Source organism: Aureobasidium namibiae, assembly GCF_000721765.1.
Source record: "Aureobasidium namibiae CBS 147.97 unplaced genomic scaffold scaffold_2, whole genome shotgun sequence".
In the NCBI taxonomy this organism is placed as follows: Eukaryota; Fungi; Ascomycota; class Dothideomycetes; order Dothideales; family Saccotheciaceae; genus Aureobasidium; species Aureobasidium namibiae.
The window spans coordinates 1,255,264-1,273,366 of record NW_013581207.1 but is presented as its reverse complement, the minus strand read 5'-3'; the positions used below and the strand labels follow the sequence as shown (position 1 = coordinate 1,273,366).

Sequence of the window (18,103 nt, the reverse complement as noted above, 5' to 3'; positions counted from 1 at the left end):
CGCTCCAACCATGGGTCGCAGAAAGATTGAAATTCGTCCCATCAAGGACGACAGAAACCGCTCCGTGTACGGACCGCCGCCTCTCTTCTATTTTAATCCTGTCATTGCTAACGGCTTTTTGGTGGCAGCACTTTCCTGAAGCGCAAAGGCGGCTTATTCAAGAAGGCATACGAGTTGAGCGTACTCTGTTCCGTCGATGTCGCAGTAATCATCTTTGGCAACAACAAGAAGCTCTACGAGTTCTCGTCGGGCGACATTCACGAGACAGTAGCCCGCTTCCAATATGTATGCCCTAGCCTGCCGCTCCAACCCACTTCTGCGACACATGGCTGACTGAATACAGTATGGCGGCGCACACGAACACAAAGGACCGGCCGACTTCCAAGGCAAAGGTGGTGGTGATGATGACGAGGAAGGAGACGAGGAGCCCGCCGAACAGCATGAATCGCACTCGCCGCCAGAGGCATCCATGATGCAGCATCCCCTTCAGCACCAGCCTGGACTTCAACACATGCGAAACTCGACGCCTTCCGCATCTCCGCCCATCCCAAATGGCGCCATGCCCGCCTTTCCTCAGCGCATGGCCACTCCTCAGCCGCCGAATGGTTCACGTCCCTCGTCTCGTGTCTCGCACTTTCGCCGTACCAGCTCGAACCTGGTACCTCAGCAGCATATGGGTCCCCAGTCGCAAGCTCCTGCTCCTCAGCCTACCTACGCCTATTCTCCCAACGCTCCGTACCATCCACCTCCTCCTAACCCCGTCATGCAACGACCTACCCCGCAAGGTTTCGCCGTTCAACCCCCTCAATACTACGCCCCATATCCTCCACCTACTCAACAGCAGATGCAAGTCGCTGCTCAGCAAGCTTATCTGCAGCAGGAACAAAGAAGGCAGTCGTCCGTCCCTCCGCATTTCATGAGCCAGGTTCATCCAGGCGCCCAACAGCACATGCCTACACCACAGCAGCAGCATTATCAACAGAATCAGTCACATAGCGCACAGCCTTCTCCACAACCTGACCAGCATAATTTCCAGAGTCCTCCGCTACCCCAGCCGAGACCCTTGCCAGCTCATGCAAGGTCGCATAGCATATTTACCCCCATCGATGACAGCCGCTCGCTCCTCGCTCAGCATTGGGGTGGAAGTACGTCCAATTACAGGGAACCAATAATCAAAACCGAAGTCCCTCGTTCCCACTCGGTCGATGTATCTTCTGCACCACGCCAGAGGGCTGTTGAGGCGCCGCCTAGACCAATCGATATGACAGCAGCGGCACCACCAGCAACAGCAGCTCCCAATCCTACTATGCAAGCACCTCCTCCAGGACCTTCACAACGCACAGGCTCTATTTCTTCAATACCCGGGCCTATACGCCCTGGAGGTGCGGCTGCCGAAGCAAAACGACCACGATTGAAGGTGCAAATTCCTAGCGAACAGTCAGATGGCGGTAGTGCGACGGCGGACTCATCGCCCAAGGATGGTGGGACAGCGTCGGCGACTCCGATGCGTGTAGGTCAAGGGGTCGTCCTTCCACCTCCATCGCCATCTACGAATGCAGTCCTTTCTGCTGGTGCATCTGGACCGCCCAATCCGTTCGCGCGGCCCGCACCACCCATCAGTACAAATGCGCACGGAAACCGTGAGCGAGATCACATTGAAACGCCGCTCTCTGCACTTCCTAGTAGGGTCATGGACGGCAACCACCTCTTACCCAGTCCGTCATCGTTCTGGCCGGATGCGTGGTTCGGGAGGGACAACAACATGATGCCCAGCCCGCTCAATTTCCAGACGCCGGTAGTATTGAGTGGGCCAGGGTTTAGAGAAGAGGACGAGAAGAAACGGAAAGCGGAAGAAGAAGCAGGTGGCGGTGGCAAGAGAGCCAAGGACTAGGAGAGCAGCGGAGTAATGATGTTGAGAGAGGCACAATGCGTTTACGGATCAACGAGATGTTGTGAAGATGTGTGAGGCAGAGCAAAAAGAAGTCGCATGAAGCATATGTCGGATTATTCAGGAGGAACATGAATCAGTGGCAGCACCCACAACGAAGGCATCCAGATAGTAGTTATAGTAGATGCAATTAATACGCGCGTCACAGCGGAAAAGAACAGGAGAGGAGAGATGAGAAATGCAGATAGGCGTACGCAATACGGCAGCAATACGGGACGGTGGTATATGGACGAGTCATGGGCACAGGTGGGGCTGGTGATAAGCAAGCCGACTTGAAGGGCTCCCTTGGCTGCTCAGCCCAGCCATGGCAGACGACGATTACTCGATGCGCACCAAGACTGTTTCTCTCGCTTGCTCCTCGCCTGACTGAAAGCAAACCAGCAAGATGGCATACAACCGAGGATACTCGGGCAACCCCGACGCGCTCCCAGCGTACGTCAGCGCCGACTGGCAAGCAGGGCGCATGGCCATGGCTGATTGCTCGTATAGACACGCCGAACCCGACCAGGCAGCGGCCATGCTGTCGCAGAACCAGAACCACCCCCAGAGACACTCTTCGACCTCGAGCTATCACAACAAACCACAGCCACCACCACCTCAGCAGTCGCAGTCCTACGGCCGCCCGTCCGGACATCAATCCCCCGCCATGGGTTCCGCTCCCCAGCGCTATGACAACTACCCCCCGCCTCAGCAGCCGCAACAATACCAGCAACGACACAGCAGTGGATACGGCCCCTCACCCGCTCCACCAGCCGGCGGTGCTCCTCCCCCTCCGCGCAATACCTTCGCATCACCCCCACCTCCGTCCAACTACGGCCAGGGACCTCGACCTTCCGGCTATCACAACCGTCCTCCGATCCCTCAGAACCAACGTCCTCCTACCGTCGCACCACCTCAGAATCCTGACCCCAACAGCCGTGAGGCATTGTGGCCTCTGTTCATGGCCGTAGACAAGGAGCGCAACGGTCAGCTGAGCGAGTCTTCATTGCGCAGCGCTCTGGTGAATGGCGACTACACGGCCTTCGACGCACACACCGTTCGCATGATGATCCGCATGTTTGACACGGATCGCAGCGGCACCATCAACTTTGACGAGTTCTGCGGCCTCTGGGGCTTCCTGGCCGCCTGGCGCAACCTCTTCGACCGTTTCGACGTGGATCGCTCGGGTAATATCAGCTTCCAAGAGTTTGCCGATGCTCTCGTTGCGTTTGGCTATCGTTTGAGTCCTCAATTCACTCAGCTGCTATTCAACACATTTGCGAGAACGACACGCGGCAGAGGCGATGAGTCGTACGGCGGCGGACGCGAGAAGACGCTCAGTTTCGACCTGTTTGTGCAGGCGTGCATCAGCTTGAAGCGCATGACGGATGTCTTCAAGAAGTATGACGACGACCGTGATGGATACATTACTCTCTCTTTGTAAGTTTGGTCTGCTTTCGGATGCTGATCGACTCGATGCTAATACACACGCAGCGAGGAGTTCCTCACAGGTGCGCAAAGCCTTTTCCTCTTCAACTCCATATCCCCCGTAACCGATAATGGCCTATACTGAACCCTTTTTGGAAGAAATCCTACGACAGCGATGATGTCCCTAATGTTTTCTTGTTGCATGAACGCTCAGAGATGACACGGCGTAAGTTGACATGACGGAAGGCGAGAGAGCGAGCTTGTTTTTCTCATCAGGCAGTATTTACGATACCCCTATACTTGGCCAATCGACAGTTTTTTGAATGAACATGAGTGAGGAAGAGAGTTGAAGACTATAATGTCAAGAGTGGACCCTGCTTTCATGTGATTGTAAATCGGCGTCAAACAAGTCAAACAAGCCGGGGCTGTCGGCGAAAAAGTTGGCGCGTCTCTAGCAAATTCTCAAAAGTTTGAAGGTCGTTGTATTCTTCAACACAACTCCATACTGGCGACCGCGAACATGGATACAAGCTTAGCATCGATACTACCGGGTCTCACAAGTTCTCTGGAATCGGCCATCCCGGCACTGCCCACCAGCGACTCGATCCTCCCTCCACCAAACGGCATCACTCTCTTGGACGCAAAGAACGAGCTCTTCCTCTCATATCTACAAACACTCGCTCTGCGCAACTTGGCAGTCATCCGCAGCGCCAAAGATGGAAAGACCGCTCCCGCAGACTTCGACGACAAACTCGTTAGAGACCTGGTCAAGCACCGCGTGTATCTGGAAAAGGGCGTGCGACCCTTGGAAGACAGACTCAAGTACCAAATCGACAAGGTCGTCCGCGCCGCCGAGGACCAAGCCCGCGGTGCCGTCCAAAAAGCCGCCGTCGCCAAACAATCCGCCGCCGCCGCTGCAACCTCAGCAGCCTCCGACTCTGGCGAAAACTCCAACGACGACGACGACGACGACGACGACGACGACGACGACGACGACGAAGACGACGAAGACGCCTCGGACTCGGAAGCAGACTCAGACGACGGCCTCGCCTTCCGTCCCAACCCCAGCGCCTTGACTCGCCCCTCGGACGCAACCGAAGCGCCTTCCTCCAAGCACGAAGCCTCCACCGACGGCATCTACAGACCCCCCCGCATAAACGCCACAACCATGCCCGCACCGCCCTCTCCCCGCCGCGAAAAGGGAGAAAGAAAACCCATGCGCAGCAACACCATCGACGAATACGTCGCCGACGAGCTCAGCGGTGCTCCCACGGCTCAACCCTCCATCGGAAGCACCATCACCGCTGGCGGCCGCCGTGACAAATCTGCTCGTGAGCGTAGAGAAGAAGCCGAACGCACCGCCTACGAAGAAAGCAATCTGGTGCGTTTGCCAAAGGAAGGCAAAAAGGAACGTGCGAAGAAGGGAGGCAACAAACGTGGTGGTTTCGGCGGTGAAGAGTGGGATCTGCTGGGTCAGGGTATCGGCAGGATCGATAGGTTGACCAAGAAGGGCGAGAGGACCGGTGCTGGTGGTGTGGGTGGTGCGCTGGAGAGGAGTAGAAAGAGAAAGAATGATGATGATGGTGGTAGAGGTGGTGCTGGCGGTGATATCGGTAGAGAGTTTGAGCGCAGGAAGAAGAGAGCTATGCGTAGAAACTAGGAGGCTCGAACTCTTGGGCTTGCTGTTGCATGCATATATAGCGATTATCATCGTTGCATTGTTCTGGAGTTCTTTATGAGTTCAATATGTTGTTTAAACAGGGTAACCCTGATATTATCAGTTTTTTCCTTGTCAAAACATGAACGCAGCTGGTGGACGACAGGTCGGTTATCAAGGTTCTTGGTGTGGCTATATACTTAGTCGAATACTGAAAGTAAGCCGGATATCACTACTTTTACGCCACTGGATATGCATAAAACCTTTTGCTGGGTTCCCTTCATGTCTTCATAGCTTCCATGAACAGTCTCATGGAGCCTTCCTTCTCAAATTCACACTGATCCATTTTCGTTCGCCTCCTTTCGTTCCATCTAGCTTCAACTGCTTCCTTCCTACACGAAACAAACGTTCTAGCCTTGCTGAGCATCAAAGTCGGCAACGGCTTTGCTCATAGCATTGACGTCAAAATTGTACGTGTTGGGATCTTGAATGTCGTCCAATGACAATGCCATGGCTGGTCTAGTCAGTCCGTTCATCCAGTCCGATCGAGTCAAAGGTGACATTTCTCGAGGCCCCAGTTCCGGGCCTTGATACTCCTTGGAGTTGAAGACCACTCCATCTGCCATCGGATTGGATTGACCCAACAGTCTTGACATGCTACCGGTGGCCATGTTGTTGGTAGGTGTCGATGGCATACTATAAGTGTCCCCTGGGTTGGTGAATTGGGTTGTCGTGGTGCCCATGTAACTTGATTTGTTGCCTGAGACTTCTTGACGGCCGTATACGTCTGGGAGTGCCAATTCCTCGTAGTGATGAGGACCCTGATTGACAGTGTTGCAATCATCCATTGTTGCCTGACGTTGGAAAGTAGGTGCGTTGATGGGAGGAGATGCCGCAATGCGATCTGTCTTCGGGCGTGCATTGTCCATGGGAGTAGGCATAACGTCGTCCATGTTGTCTTCTTTACCATCGTCACCCTGCCATTCGCCATCATCATGTCTGTCCTCGTCGTCCGTAGCATACAGTTCATCCTCCTGTGATGCCTTCTTGCTGTCTGTGGTCCTGGTAAATCTTGTTGATCTTGTGGGCTGGTTGATGTTTGTCGGTTCCACGTCAGGTTCTCGTAGATCTGGTCGTTCTGGAGACGAAGAAGGGGATTCGGCATAGCTAACTCGTTGCTTGGCACGTCCGCTACGGCGGACTCCCGCTGATGCAAGAGCCTGAGCAGGCGGTTCCTTCTTGCTGCGTTTGCTTGTCCGGCGTTCAAGCACCAAACCTTGATCATCGGCCATGAGCGAGTCATCGTTGATGATATGAATGGTAGTGCGAGGTTGAGATGTAGTTTCTTCCACTTTAACCTTTGAAGGTCTTCCACGTCTCTTCTTTGGTGGCGAAGGGATGAGATCAACACTTGTCTTGCGATCTGTGACCGAAAAGGGTGAGGCCAGGGTAGGAGGACTGTATGCAGGTGTGCCCGACAGACTTGATCGCTTCCGCTTGAGCTTGACGGGAGATACGGGATTGACAGCAGGTCGTGAAGGAGTTTCAGAAGTGTCTCCAGTTTCCCATATGCCCGAGCTTGTTCGCTTGATCAACCCTTTCAGCGACGTTTGATTGAACCGGGCCATGCTTTGTGGTGAATAAGGCTGAACAGATCGTAGTACTTGTCCATTGGCAGGCTGTGAAGGTGTTGCGAAAGCATCTCCAGTTCTGAACATACCCGAGCTTGTTCGCTTCATCGACCCCGTTGTCGACGCTTGATGGACCCGAGCTATGCGTTGCGGCGAAGCAGGCTGAGCGGACCGCAGTCTCTGGGCGTTGACATATTGCTGTACTCTGTGCATGTTCTCGGCAAGGACAGCCTGTTGCTTTGCTTTGGCCTTCTTGATACCATCCAAGATGAGCTGACGTCTGCTCCGAAGTTTCGCATAAGTCTCACGCAATTCGACATAGTCTTCGTGCATCATTCGAGCTCTGTCCATGTCGATGGGTTGCAAAGCACCAAAGGCTTTTCTGTACTTATCGAATGCTTCAAGTTTGGGGTAGAGATCCACCAGGCGGTTCTTGAACATGGCGAGATCATCATCGCATGCTGTCAGCAAGTCTTGTCCGTTCTCAGCCCAATGAGCTGTATCCTTGTCCTCTTTGCAATAGTTACCGCCACATGGTGAGGGTACTCGATCCTTGACGATATGGTAGTTACAACAGAATGGTACTTGATGAGCCAGAGTGTCGACCGAGCATTTTCCGATGGATCGACTCGAGTGGCCACATGGATGCAAGGTGTATCGATGGTAACACATGCTGTCGAACTATGCGTAAGAGATTAGAATGGTAAACATTCGGTAGTGGATGAGGCTCGGAAGAAAAAGAGCGTGTTGTCTGGAGAGGGAGTGCGCGAGCAATGACAAAGAAAGCGACGGAGAAAGCGACGGAGAGAATGATGGAAAGAGCGACGTGAAAACACCGCTCAACCGGCGAATAAAGTGCAGATCGGCTGGATACAATGCGTGAGATGAGTGAAGGGAAAAGTGACGGCAAGGTGCGTGTCAAACAAAGCGATTGTCTGAGTTGGGTAGAAGAACGAGTGCGCACGCGTGGCAGTTGAAGACAAATGGCTGACGAGAAGGCGCAAGCCGACTAGAATGGGATTCTGAGTCGAGTAGGAAAGCGAGTGTGCGTGTGTTGATCAAGGACAAGATGCGGATCGCGTGAAGAGGTTGTGTGCGCGTGCAAAGAGAGACTGTCTGGTAAACAATGCCGGAACTTTCTTCGTAGCCCAAGTTCAGCATGAATGTTTTGCTCCTTCCCGAACCAAGCGCACAATTGGTCACATGTCTCTGTGATTTGCGTCGTCCGAGTGGAAGGCTCAATGATCTCGAACGTTCAGAGAATCGTTTCTTTGAGGCGCATCATACGTACCGAGCTTGAGTTCTACTTCAGGAAAATCACACTGGAGTTTCTGCAACACTGACCCCTAGAGACGGCATCTGCTCATTGCAGACAAGAGCCCATAGATATCTCTGAGGCATATTCGAGACTTTAGATATACCGAAGTCAGGCAAGAGTTCTGTCTTGCTGCACAGAATAGTGATGATTTTGATGAGATACCAGCGTGATAAGACAGAAACAAGAGACATGGCTGCTGTAACTTTCTGACATACTTGCTGTTCGCTTTGTGCTCAAATCTGGATACCACGTTGGGCAACGGTGGTAGGTAGAAGATGTGAGGCTTGATTCCTGATTACATGCATTTTGATTGCTTGACTTCAGCAGTGAGTGCAGAAGCTCTGATGACCAGTCTAAGATATAGTCTGTCATTCAAGAGACTGTGAAGCCACTCGATCATCGGGCAAGTGGTGCAATGTTAGTCCGGTAGAAGACATAGAGGCTGACAGATGTACGAGGCTTCTTCGATCATGGAGCGATGTCATGGATGTCGTTTTTCTAGAAGAGCAAACCCCACGTTCCACGAAAGACAAACAAACCTCGCCAAGGTGTGGAGAGATCTGTTGCCAAGTGAGGTGACAGATGTGGTGATACCGATGCTCAATGACGAAAGTTTTAAGTATCGATGCTTTTTATGTCCATACAGGACGATGACTCGGCGTGAAATCATCTGAACTGCTCCAATATCAGGGGTGTACCGTACGGTGGACAGTCTGTTCGCCAGAAAGGAGATTGGTCGGAGATGTCGGCCGAGATAGCGAGACGGAGACGGATTTTAGAATGTTTGGCCGAGTTGCCGGTAGAGGAGGCGTTCATTTTCGCAATCGTCTGCAGCACAAAAGCAAAGAGTCATGCCGTCAATCTCTGTCTCCGCCTTGACATCTAGGATCACAAGTTGTCCTTCGACATACAACCCCATATCTGCGCCAACATGAATGTCACAGGGCGACAAACAGAGGTTGCACGAGAAGAAGCCTCCGCAGAGGCTGGTCCTGGAGCCGCGACTACGAATGCCGTACCTGCAAATCAACTTATGGAAGATATCGAGAACAACAGCACATCCTCAGCTTCTACCAAACATGATGACGTGCCAGCTCAGGAAAGACCCCAGTTGGAGCGCAAGGACTCGACACCTCTGGAAGAGCGATCAAAGGGCAAGATTGCTCTGATCATGACTGCTCTGGGCATGGCCGTCTTCCTCGCTGCCCTCGACGTTACAATTATCACAACCGCACTTCCAACCATTTCAGAGTATTTCCACTCGGCTGCTGGATACACTTGGATTGGTTCCGCATACCTGCTAGGAAATGCCTCCAGTGTACCGTTATGGGGCAAGATCTCCGACATCTTTGGACGCAAACCCATCTTGATCGTCGCAAACTTGATGTTCCTCATCGGTTCTCTGATTGCCGCTCTCTCCAACAGCATTGGTATGCTCATCGCTGCACGTGCCATTCAAGGTGTGGGTGGCGGTGGTCTGGTCACTCTCGTCAACATCTGCATTAGCGACCTGTTCAGTCTGAGAAGAAGAGGCGCCTACTTTGGTATCATTGGAGGTGTTTGGGCATTGGCTTCGGCCATCGGACCAGTCATCGGCGGTGTCTTCACCGAGAAGGTCTCATGGAGATGGTGTTTCTACATCAACCTGCCCCTCGATGGAGCGGCGCTTGTCATCATCTTCTTCTTCCTCGACTTGAAGACACCAAGGACCCCTCTCTTGGAGGGACTCAAAGCGATTGACTGGATTGGAGCCTTGCTTGTCATCGGTGGTGTCCTCATGTTCCTGTTCGGGCTTGAATATGGTGGTGTAACTTACCCTTGGGACTCGGCCACTGTTCTTTGTCTCATCATCATGGGCGTGTTTACCATGGTCTTGTTCTTCATCAACGAGTGGAAGTTTGCCAAATCACCAGTCATGCCTCTGCGTATCTTTCAGAACCGGAGCAACATCGCCGTCCTTGGTGTATGCGCCATCCACGGTATGGTCTTCATCTCGGCTTCCTACTATCTGCCTCTGTACTTCCAGGCCGCTCGTGGCGCAACACCTCTCTTGTCTGGTGTCTATATTCTTCCACAGGCTCTGTCTCTGTCCTTCGCCTCGATGGCCACTGGTATCTACATCCGCAAGACAGGCCAATACTTGCCAGCAATCTGGTTTGGCATGGTCTTCCTCGTCTTGGGCTTCGGGCTTTTTGTCGACTTCCAAGCCAACAGTAGTTGGGCTAAATTGATCATCTTCCAGATCATTGCAGGAATCGGAATCGGTAATTACACCCTCTTATATTTTTTGCTGTTGTCAAGATCTAATACTGTATCCAGGTCCTAACTTCCAAGCCCCTCTGATCGCCCTTCAAACCAATGTCCAGCCCAGAGACATCGCCACAGCAACCGCAACTTTCGGATTCGTCCGCCAAATCTTCACCTCCATCTCCGTCGTCATCGGCCAAGTCGTATACCAAAACCAGATGAACACAAAGACCGCCCGCCTTGTAGCAGCACTCGGTCCAGAAGTCGCAGGAAAACTGACAGGAGGCGGTGCTGGCGCCAACACCGAGCTCATCGACAGCCTTCCCCGAGCACAAAAGCAGATTGCGCAAAACGCATTCGCTCAGAGCTTGCATCCTATGTGGATCATGTATGTGTGCTTTGCTGCGCTGGGTCTGATTGTGAGCTTGTTCATCAAGAAGAAGGAGCTCAGCAAGAAGCATACGGAGACAAAGACTGGACTTGACGTTCAGCGGGCGAATGCTGCGGCACAAGCGCAAGAGGATGCAGACAAGAAGAATGCAAAGCAGGCTGCCCGGGAAAGAAAGTCCCACGATATTGAGATGGGCGACGCACAAAACCACTGAGGAACGGGAACCGGGTTTCTTTTTGCATTTCCACGGCGCATACCTTGATACCAATGCGATTGGCATAGCGAGCAAAAGTAGCATGTCTTTGTTTAGCCTAGAGTTGGCATGTTCTCTTGACTTTAGATATCCTACTTAATTAATCATTCTTTCCGCTTTAGTACCTTGTTCAATGTCATGTTCATCATGTTGTGTTTTGACGTTCTAGCTGAGTTTTTTGACTCTCTCCTCTAACTCCTTGACCCAAGTCTCGACTGCAGCGCTGTTTTGGAGCATGCCAGTCTCTGCCCTAGCAACAGCCTCCTCTACTTTCTTGAGGCCATCCCGCCATTCGCGGATCTCCTTGTCTGCTTCGTCTTGTTTTTGTTCCACCTCGTCGAGTGTTTGACTCGCGGTCACTGCATTGGCGTGTAAAGTTCGTAGAGACCGTAGCCGAGTGAGCAAGGGAGGTAGTGTGGGGCTCAGAGACGTCAGAGTTGGTAGCAAGGCGTACAGAGCGCGTAGTTTTGCCATGTCTTCTGGAGAAGTGTGCTCTGATTGTGTTGTTTCGGAGGAAGTAGGTTGTTGGAGCCTTTGAGCCAGGGTGTCAATGTGAGATGCAGAGGGAGATGAGGTGAGGAGGGCGAGTTGGCGGTCTAGGAGCGAGAGGGTGGGTAGGATGGGTGTGAAGTTTGAGTCTGTGGTCGAGGTCTGGGGAGTGTCGAGGGAGGTGATGCCGAGTTGGCGTTCGAGGATGGCGAGACGAGCATCGAAATCGGCGACTTTGTTCAGGGCTTGGGAGTCGATGGTGTCTTTGGTGGCTGCCTCCGCCCGGGTTGAGTCTGGCACTGAGATGGCATCTGCCTTTGCAGGCGTCAAAGACGAGGTTGGCAGCTGTTTGCTCAGACGAGCTTGTGCAGATTGCGAGTGGCGCATACCGTCCAATGCTGTGCTCAACCGAGCCACTTGAGCAGCCATATCCTCATCCCCTGGTTGTGCCTGAATGCCGTTCGCTTCGCTCTTCCTCTTGTCCAATTCATTCTGCACCTCGAGCATTTCCCTGTTCAATCTTGCCAGCTTCCTCTGCAAACTCTCATTCTCATCCTCGCTGTCGTAGTCCTCCCCGTCTTGATTCTGTTCCCTGTTGCTCACAACATAGGCTCTTCTCTTGCTGCTCACACGGTCTGAGAAGTCCGTGTCTCGTGCATCGACGCGTGAAGACTGAAATTGGGACCGCGCGTCGTCGGGTTGTAGTTTACTTCGGCTGATGCTGGGATTGGCGTCTGTGTCGGATGTATCTGACCATGCTGTGCTTGTCGGTAATGTCGATGCGTCGTCGGTGAGGTCTGGTGTCTCGTATGTGTCTGGCGATTCATCCTGGACTGGCTGTTAGCTGTGTGCTTCTCCAGCTACTGTCAGATGTTTTGTTTACCAGATCGGGGAGCGCGGCATATTTGCGCACTTGCGCCATGTTGGAACGTGAGTCAAGGGTTGTGATATCTATAGTAGACAATCTGCCAGCAGATGTTGTCGAGATGGCGTCTACGGCCAAACGAATCAAGCGTCGATCAATTTCGAGGGTCAGTTGATTGCGACTTCATGGTGTTGCAACACCGCCAGTCTGCACTACAATCACGTGATGACATGTGTTGATTGCTATGGGTCTTTGTCAAATGTCATACTCGCAGCAACATTTCGATTGGCCTCCAGTACTTCGTGTGCCTCTGTCGCTGGCGCGCCGAGTCGTGATGGTTGACAACAACTTGGAGCACATAGTGTTCAAATCTTTCCAACATGACGCACGTCAATTCTAGCTATGGGTATGCACAATCTTGGGACCGAACATAACACTGTTGATTGAGCCCTAAGTTGAATACGATCAAGTGTGGACCTCGTTTTATTCTCGAAAAGCCTCGTCTGTCTCAGGCGGACCCTTATGCATGTCTGAGATCGAGGTCGTGGTGCGCTCGAGTCTTCACACTCGTAGCGACCGTCTCTTCTAAAGTGTGTCTGTTGGCCCAACACATATGGCCACAAATCAGTAGCTCGCTCGACCATGTTTTGCGGGCTCTTTTTTCTGATCTTTCCGGTTTCGTAAACGCCTCCGTTTCGACATGTATTACAAGATTCTGCATTCATATTCGAGAGCAGAATGTGGTGCTGTCGTGTCTATCTTCCTTACACGCTCGTGGCATCAGAAACGTATGTGTGTATATGTTCGTCATGGTTGCCGACCAAGGAACGATGTGTCCGTGACCGACTGGCATGTTCTTGTCGTGGTTGGAGGCGGTCTGTATAGATATCGGTCGATGTACTATAATTCACGAGACGTCTGAGGCGGCAAATCAGCAAAGTGGTTCAATATCAAGAAAACAGCTGTGAAGAAAACATGGAGATTTCAGAGTGGGATGTTGAATCCCACCAGCGAGCTTTGAATTGCACTCTCGAATTCGCGAATCTTCGAAGTGGTGCGAGGATAGTGCTCCGAGTCGTGTGGCTTCGAGATATGTGTATATCGAGTATTTGATATTGAACGACGAGCCCGATCGTTTTACAAATATTCGGAGCGATATGCTGGCGATAGTTGTGAGCGCGCGCCTGCTTGTGGTGCATACAAGGTAGGTAGGCAGTGCAGCGGATCTGAGGTTGACGTTCGCGCAGCGGCGGGTCGATCGTCACCGATGCGACGACATGATTTTGTCATGCATAAATCTGACTGCCTCATTCTTCACTCTGGTCAGCTAGCCTACTTTACAGCGTTGCTAGCCAAAAGACATGTTTGATGCGTGGTGCAGGAAGTATGGGAGACGAAGAGTTGAGGTGAGGTCGAAGCAAAGTTGACGCGGAAAAAGCGCTGCCGAGGGCACACCGGCTTCAAGGCCCATGACCAGACAGACATATCGCCATCTCGATACAGCCCATACGTCTGCCCCATCTTGGAATCTATCGCTACTACTTACAAAGCATCTTCTCTCTTTTCCTCACAACCTTCGGATTGAGCATGCTCTAAACCCGGATCGAGAAGCCATGCACCACCATATCGCCCGCCCTGCTTTTGCCTCCATATCCTGATATTGCGATCATGGATCCATCCAGCAATACCAATACTGCCTTGGGCAATTCAGACAATCCCTCGGCTGAGATGACAGGGATAGTGGACACTATCTCGAATAAGAAGATGGCTCCGAACGCTGCACCGGCTGTGCAAGAACAAGTACGACCAAGGCCATCAGGCCAATATACCACTCTCGAAAGTCCCGAAGATTCGGCCTCCAGCCTGTCTTCTGTCGAAAGCGAGCCGTTGAGTTCTCTTCCCGATGCTCAAGGAGCAATTCTGTCCAAGGTCGATGTTAATGGTATTCTGCGCTATGGCTCATTCGATGCCGATGAAACAGGCCTATCATCAGTCACTTCCGTTCCTTCGATTAACAAACGATCATTCCAAGAGACCCATAGCTATCCTGACAGCCAGGTATCTGATGGTGATAGAGCGATAAAGAGACAGGCTTTATCTCCCGAGTATGCTCGCCCCTCAGATACCGCCATATCCAGCAGCCGTTCATCACTATTATCGAACATTCAAGTCGCACCTCACCTGATCCCAGAGACCACCTCTTCTTTGAGAGATGATCGCATACAGTCGGCGCCCAAGGCTCCCACACCAAAGACGAAGAGATTTTCCAAAGCCACCAGACTGACGACTCACGCTCGTCCGAGATCGTCCATCCCCATCAATATGTCCTGGGAAGAATACGGAAGACAATCCATCTCGGCAGCTCATTCGTCGCGCCTCAATCCGTATGCTCTCCATCCAGGGGAGTACAGACTTTTACGAGACCACATCACACAAGCTCAAGTCACTACATATCTGAATATCCGCAATGGCATTCTTCGTCTCTGGGTCCGAAATCCCTTAGTCAGCGTCTCGAAAGAGGAAGCAGCTGGATGCGCAAAAGATGCTCGCTTCTTCGACTTGGCACATACGTCGTATCGGTGGTTGGTCAGAAACGGCTACATCAATTTTGGCTGTGTTGAGGTTCCTCATGCAGGAGTCCTTAGTCCCAAGCGAAAAACAACACCTAGACAAAGGACGGTAGTCGTTGTAGGTGCTGGTATGGCGGGCCTCAGTTGTGCCAGACAACTCGAAGGCTTATTTGCCCAGCTCGGTGATCATTGGACCGATGTTGGCGAACTGCCCCCCAAGGTTGTTGTGCTGGAGGGCAGAAACAGAGTCGGTGGTCGTGTCTACTCACATCCTCTCCGGGAGCAGGTGCCGGATAGCCTACCGAACGGCCTGCGAAACACTGCCGAAATGGGCGCTCAAATTATCACAGGCTTCAACCATGGAAATCCCTTGAACGCGATCGTTCGTGGCCAGCTCGCCCTTCGCTATCACCTCATGTGGGATGAGATTACAATGTACGACTCTGATGGACGCGCAGTCAACCACGAACGCGACATGATGGTCAACAAAATACACAACGACCTGTTGGAGCGAGCCAGCGACTTTCGCGTGAAACCGACGCCTGTCGAGACCCTAGAAGGACTTCCGGACTACGTTGACGTGTGTCAAGATCCTGTGGAAATAAAGACGGAAAGAAGCAATGCTCCTACACTAAATCAAGAAAGGCAAGCTGTACCTCCCGGCTTCGCTAAGCTCCAGGGAAGGACCCAGGTAGTCGCCGGCAATAGCTCAAGTCGGACAGCAGCACAAGCCGTACGGTCGGCCGGCTGGCAATTACGACCTGGCATCACAAAGAGACATTCTCTAGCCCTCGACGCAATAGCAACAGAGTCCGACAAACCCACGTTAGGAGCAACTATGGACGAAGCCATTCGTCAGTATCAAGAGCTGGTTGAACTAACACCTCAAGACATGCGTCTGCTCAATTGGCACTACGCTGATCTTGAGTATGCGAACGCTGCCACTGTTTCCACTCTCAGCTTAGGAGGTCATGACCAGGATAGCGGCAACGAGTTTGAGGGTCGACATTCTGAAGTGGTAGGTGGGTACATCCAGGTGCCTCGTGGTTTAATGATGCTACCTTATCCTCTCGACGTGCGCTTTGAGTCAGTTGTGGAAAGGATTATCTATAATGCTAGCGATGACGATGCAGACAGCTCAGCAACAGTGCTGTGCTCTAGTGGAGAAGTCTTCACAGCCGACCAAGTCATTCTGACCTCTCCGCTCGGTGTACTGAAAGCCGGAACTATCGCCTTCGAGCCCGCTCTGCCAGATTGGAAGAAGGAAGCCATCGATCGTATGGGTTTCGGACTGCTCAACAAGGTAATTCCATATCTCTTGTCGCATCAGAACCTACAACTAACTCTTCTAGGTGGTCATGGTCTTCCCACACGCATTCTGGGACAGCCAATACGATATGTTTGGTTTCCTTAATGATGCCGAGAACAAAGACAGCCTGAATCCTGATGACTATGCCGCCCGCCGCGGCCGTTTCTACATGATGTGGAATTGCGAAAAGAACAGCGGTCGACCAGTACTCAGTGCACTCATGTCCGGTCGAGCAGCTCACGAGGTGGAAGTCACAGACAATGATATATTACTTCAAGAAGCTCTGGAGAAGCTGAGGTGCACGTTCGGAGCCGAAAATGTTCCCACGCCCGTCGAAGTCATCGTCACAAGATGGAAGAAGGATCCTTTCGCGAGAGGTACATACTCGTTCGTTGGACCTGCTACCAGTCCTCTGGACTACGATATCATGGCGGCACCCGTAGGTAACCTTCACTTCGCTGGAGAAGCTACTTGCGGAACTCATCCTGCTACCGTGCATGGCGCATATCTGTCGGGACTCAGAGCGGCAGCCGATGTCATTGACACGATGGTTGGCCAAATGGCAGTTCCAGAGCCTTTGGTATTGCCTCGGCAGACTCTTCCAGTTGCTTTCCTCGAAGACGCATCCGAAATGGCCAGCACAGAGTCACCGATGAGAGATGGCTTCGCAGACACACCTTCTGCAGCACCAAAACGTGTAGGCAGACCTCCAGGTAGACCTCCGGGTAGACCACCAGGCAGGCCACCAGGCAGACCCAAGAAGGTAGTCGAGACCGTTCAAGCTCTCCCTGCGGTGATGCCAACCCCCCCGGTGCAACCAAATCCCTACAGATCGTCGACCAATAGCAAGTCCGTTGAAGATGAAGCATACGAGGCCGCGATTATCGATGCAATTCTTTCTGAGCTTGGCCCTCGCCCTCTGAAGCCTTCCAGACCTGGTGCAAGTGTCAATCCGTACCTCTTGTTCACGAACGACTACTGGGCTCGATGCAAGGAGGAACTGAGCGAAGCGAAACGAAAAGCGAGTGGCGACAGCACAGCTAAGGCACTACGAGAAGAGATTCGCACTGAGGTGGGCCGACAATGGCGAGTGTCGAGTGACGAGGTCAAACGACCATACATTGAGCAGACGCAAGCGGCACAGCAAGCGGTAAAAGAGACGCGTGCACAGTATGAGCAGGATGCAGCGCAGTGGGATCAAGATGCCCGAAGGATTAGGCTCGACTATCAACAAGAGCACCCGCCTACAAACGGCAACGAGTGGACAGGCGGTACCAGTATCGAGGTGGCTCCCTTGGCACCTCCTCGACGCAAGCAAGCCGTTAACTACAACGAGTCGGATGGCGATTGAGATGCATAGTGGACGCCTCTCTGGCGGACGTGCGCGTGTTTGAGTGGTGGAAAGTCTTTAGTCAGCGTGTATGAATAGTCGTGTATCAACATTGTTCTAGGCGGAGACAGCGGAACAAAGTGATGATTTGCAAAGGGCATGACCGCCAACCGGCGGCTATTTTCGCGCAAGGATCGCTCTTGGCTGCACGCGTGACGGCCGCGTGGGATCGCCAAAGTCAAAAAGATGTTTGGTGGGTAGGGAAGCCTACGCTCAAATCAATACGAGCCGATCATCTTGATATCTCGCAGATAGGTCCAAGACTCATAATCCGCTCTCTGTAGACGGAGAAAGGATCGAGGCAAAGGATGCTTCAAGCTCAGCACTGCACCCTCTTCAAATTGATGCGTTGTGACAAGAACACGGACCCTCGAGCGATGGCGCATGGAAGCGTCTCGACTTGCTGCGGCTTTTGGAAGGTTTGATGGAGCGACAAACTGGGGGCACACGCATGGACGTGTTGATTACCGATTGAACCGCCATCGGGACTGTCAGCGAGCCCGGAGGCACGGCCAGGACTCGGTGATGTCAAGCAACAGAATCCTCCCCCAGAAAGGCTGGTGAGACCCGCTGATAAGGCTCGTGTAACGACAGGAAGTCGACCTAAAGTGAATGCAACCCAAGACTC

General features: G+C 52.5%; 7 protein-coding genes across 7 annotated transcripts; 5 read left to right on the top strand and 2 right to left on the bottom strand.

Annotated features, from left to right (window-relative positions):
- Positions 1 to 10: 10 nt before the first annotated feature.
- M436DRAFT_37802 (uncharacterized protein) lies at positions 11 to 1,891 on the top strand (the record flags this gene model as incomplete). The annotated part of the gene is made up of 3 exons (XM_013575248.1): positions 11 to 66; positions 129 to 285; positions 344 to 1,891. The coding sequence occupies 3 exons, from the start codon at positions 11 to 13 to the stop codon at positions 1,889 to 1,891; spliced, it is 1,761 nt and encodes a 586-aa protein (XP_013430702.1).
- Positions 1,892 to 2,756: 865 nt separating this feature from the next.
- M436DRAFT_18478 (EF-hand) lies at positions 2,757 to 3,365 on the top strand (the record flags this gene model as incomplete). Its single annotated transcript, XM_013575119.1, has 1 exon — positions 2,757 to 3,365. A coding segment is annotated over one exon (609 nt), but the record flags the coding sequence as incomplete, so codon positions are not given.
- Positions 3,366 to 3,875: 510 nt separating this feature from the next.
- On the top strand, positions 3,876 to 5,015 carry M436DRAFT_69784 (uncharacterized protein; the record flags this gene model as incomplete). The annotated part of the gene is made up of 1 exon (XM_013575744.1): positions 3,876 to 5,015. The coding sequence occupies one exon, from the start codon at positions 3,876 to 3,878 to the stop codon at positions 5,013 to 5,015; it is 1,140 nt and encodes a 379-aa protein (XP_013431198.1).
- A 407-nt stretch (positions 5,016 to 5,422) lies between these two features.
- Positions 5,423 to 7,315, bottom strand: M436DRAFT_60655 (uncharacterized protein; the record flags this gene model as incomplete). Its single annotated transcript, XM_013575594.1, has 1 exon — positions 5,423 to 7,315. One exon carries the CDS (start codon positions 7,313 to 7,315, stop codon positions 5,423 to 5,425), a length of 1,893 nt encoding a protein of 630 aa, XP_013431048.1.
- A 1,577-nt stretch (positions 7,316 to 8,892) lies between these two features.
- M436DRAFT_38857 (putative major facilitator superfamily transporter) lies at positions 8,893 to 10,813 on the top strand (the record flags this gene model as incomplete). Its single annotated transcript, XM_013575435.1, has 3 exons — positions 8,893 to 9,048; positions 9,106 to 10,225; positions 10,281 to 10,813. 3 exons carry the CDS (start codon positions 8,893 to 8,895, stop codon positions 10,811 to 10,813), a joined length of 1,809 nt encoding a protein of 602 aa, XP_013430889.1.
- A 204-nt stretch (positions 10,814 to 11,017) lies between these two features.
- Positions 11,018 to 12,263, bottom strand: M436DRAFT_38190 (uncharacterized protein; the record flags this gene model as incomplete). Its single annotated transcript, XM_013575312.1, has 2 exons — positions 11,018 to 12,169; positions 12,225 to 12,263. 2 exons carry the CDS (start codon positions 12,261 to 12,263, stop codon positions 11,018 to 11,020), a joined length of 1,191 nt encoding a protein of 396 aa, XP_013430766.1.
- Positions 12,264 to 14,501: 2,238 nt separating this feature from the next.
- Positions 14,502 to 17,436, top strand: M436DRAFT_39077 (uncharacterized protein; the record flags this gene model as incomplete). The annotated part of the gene is made up of 3 exons (XM_013575479.1): positions 14,502 to 16,079; positions 16,129 to 16,810; positions 16,952 to 17,436. Coding segments are annotated over 3 exons (2,745 nt in total), but the record flags the coding sequence as incomplete, so codon positions are not given.
- Between the last annotated feature and the right edge of the window lie 667 nt (positions 17,437 to 18,103).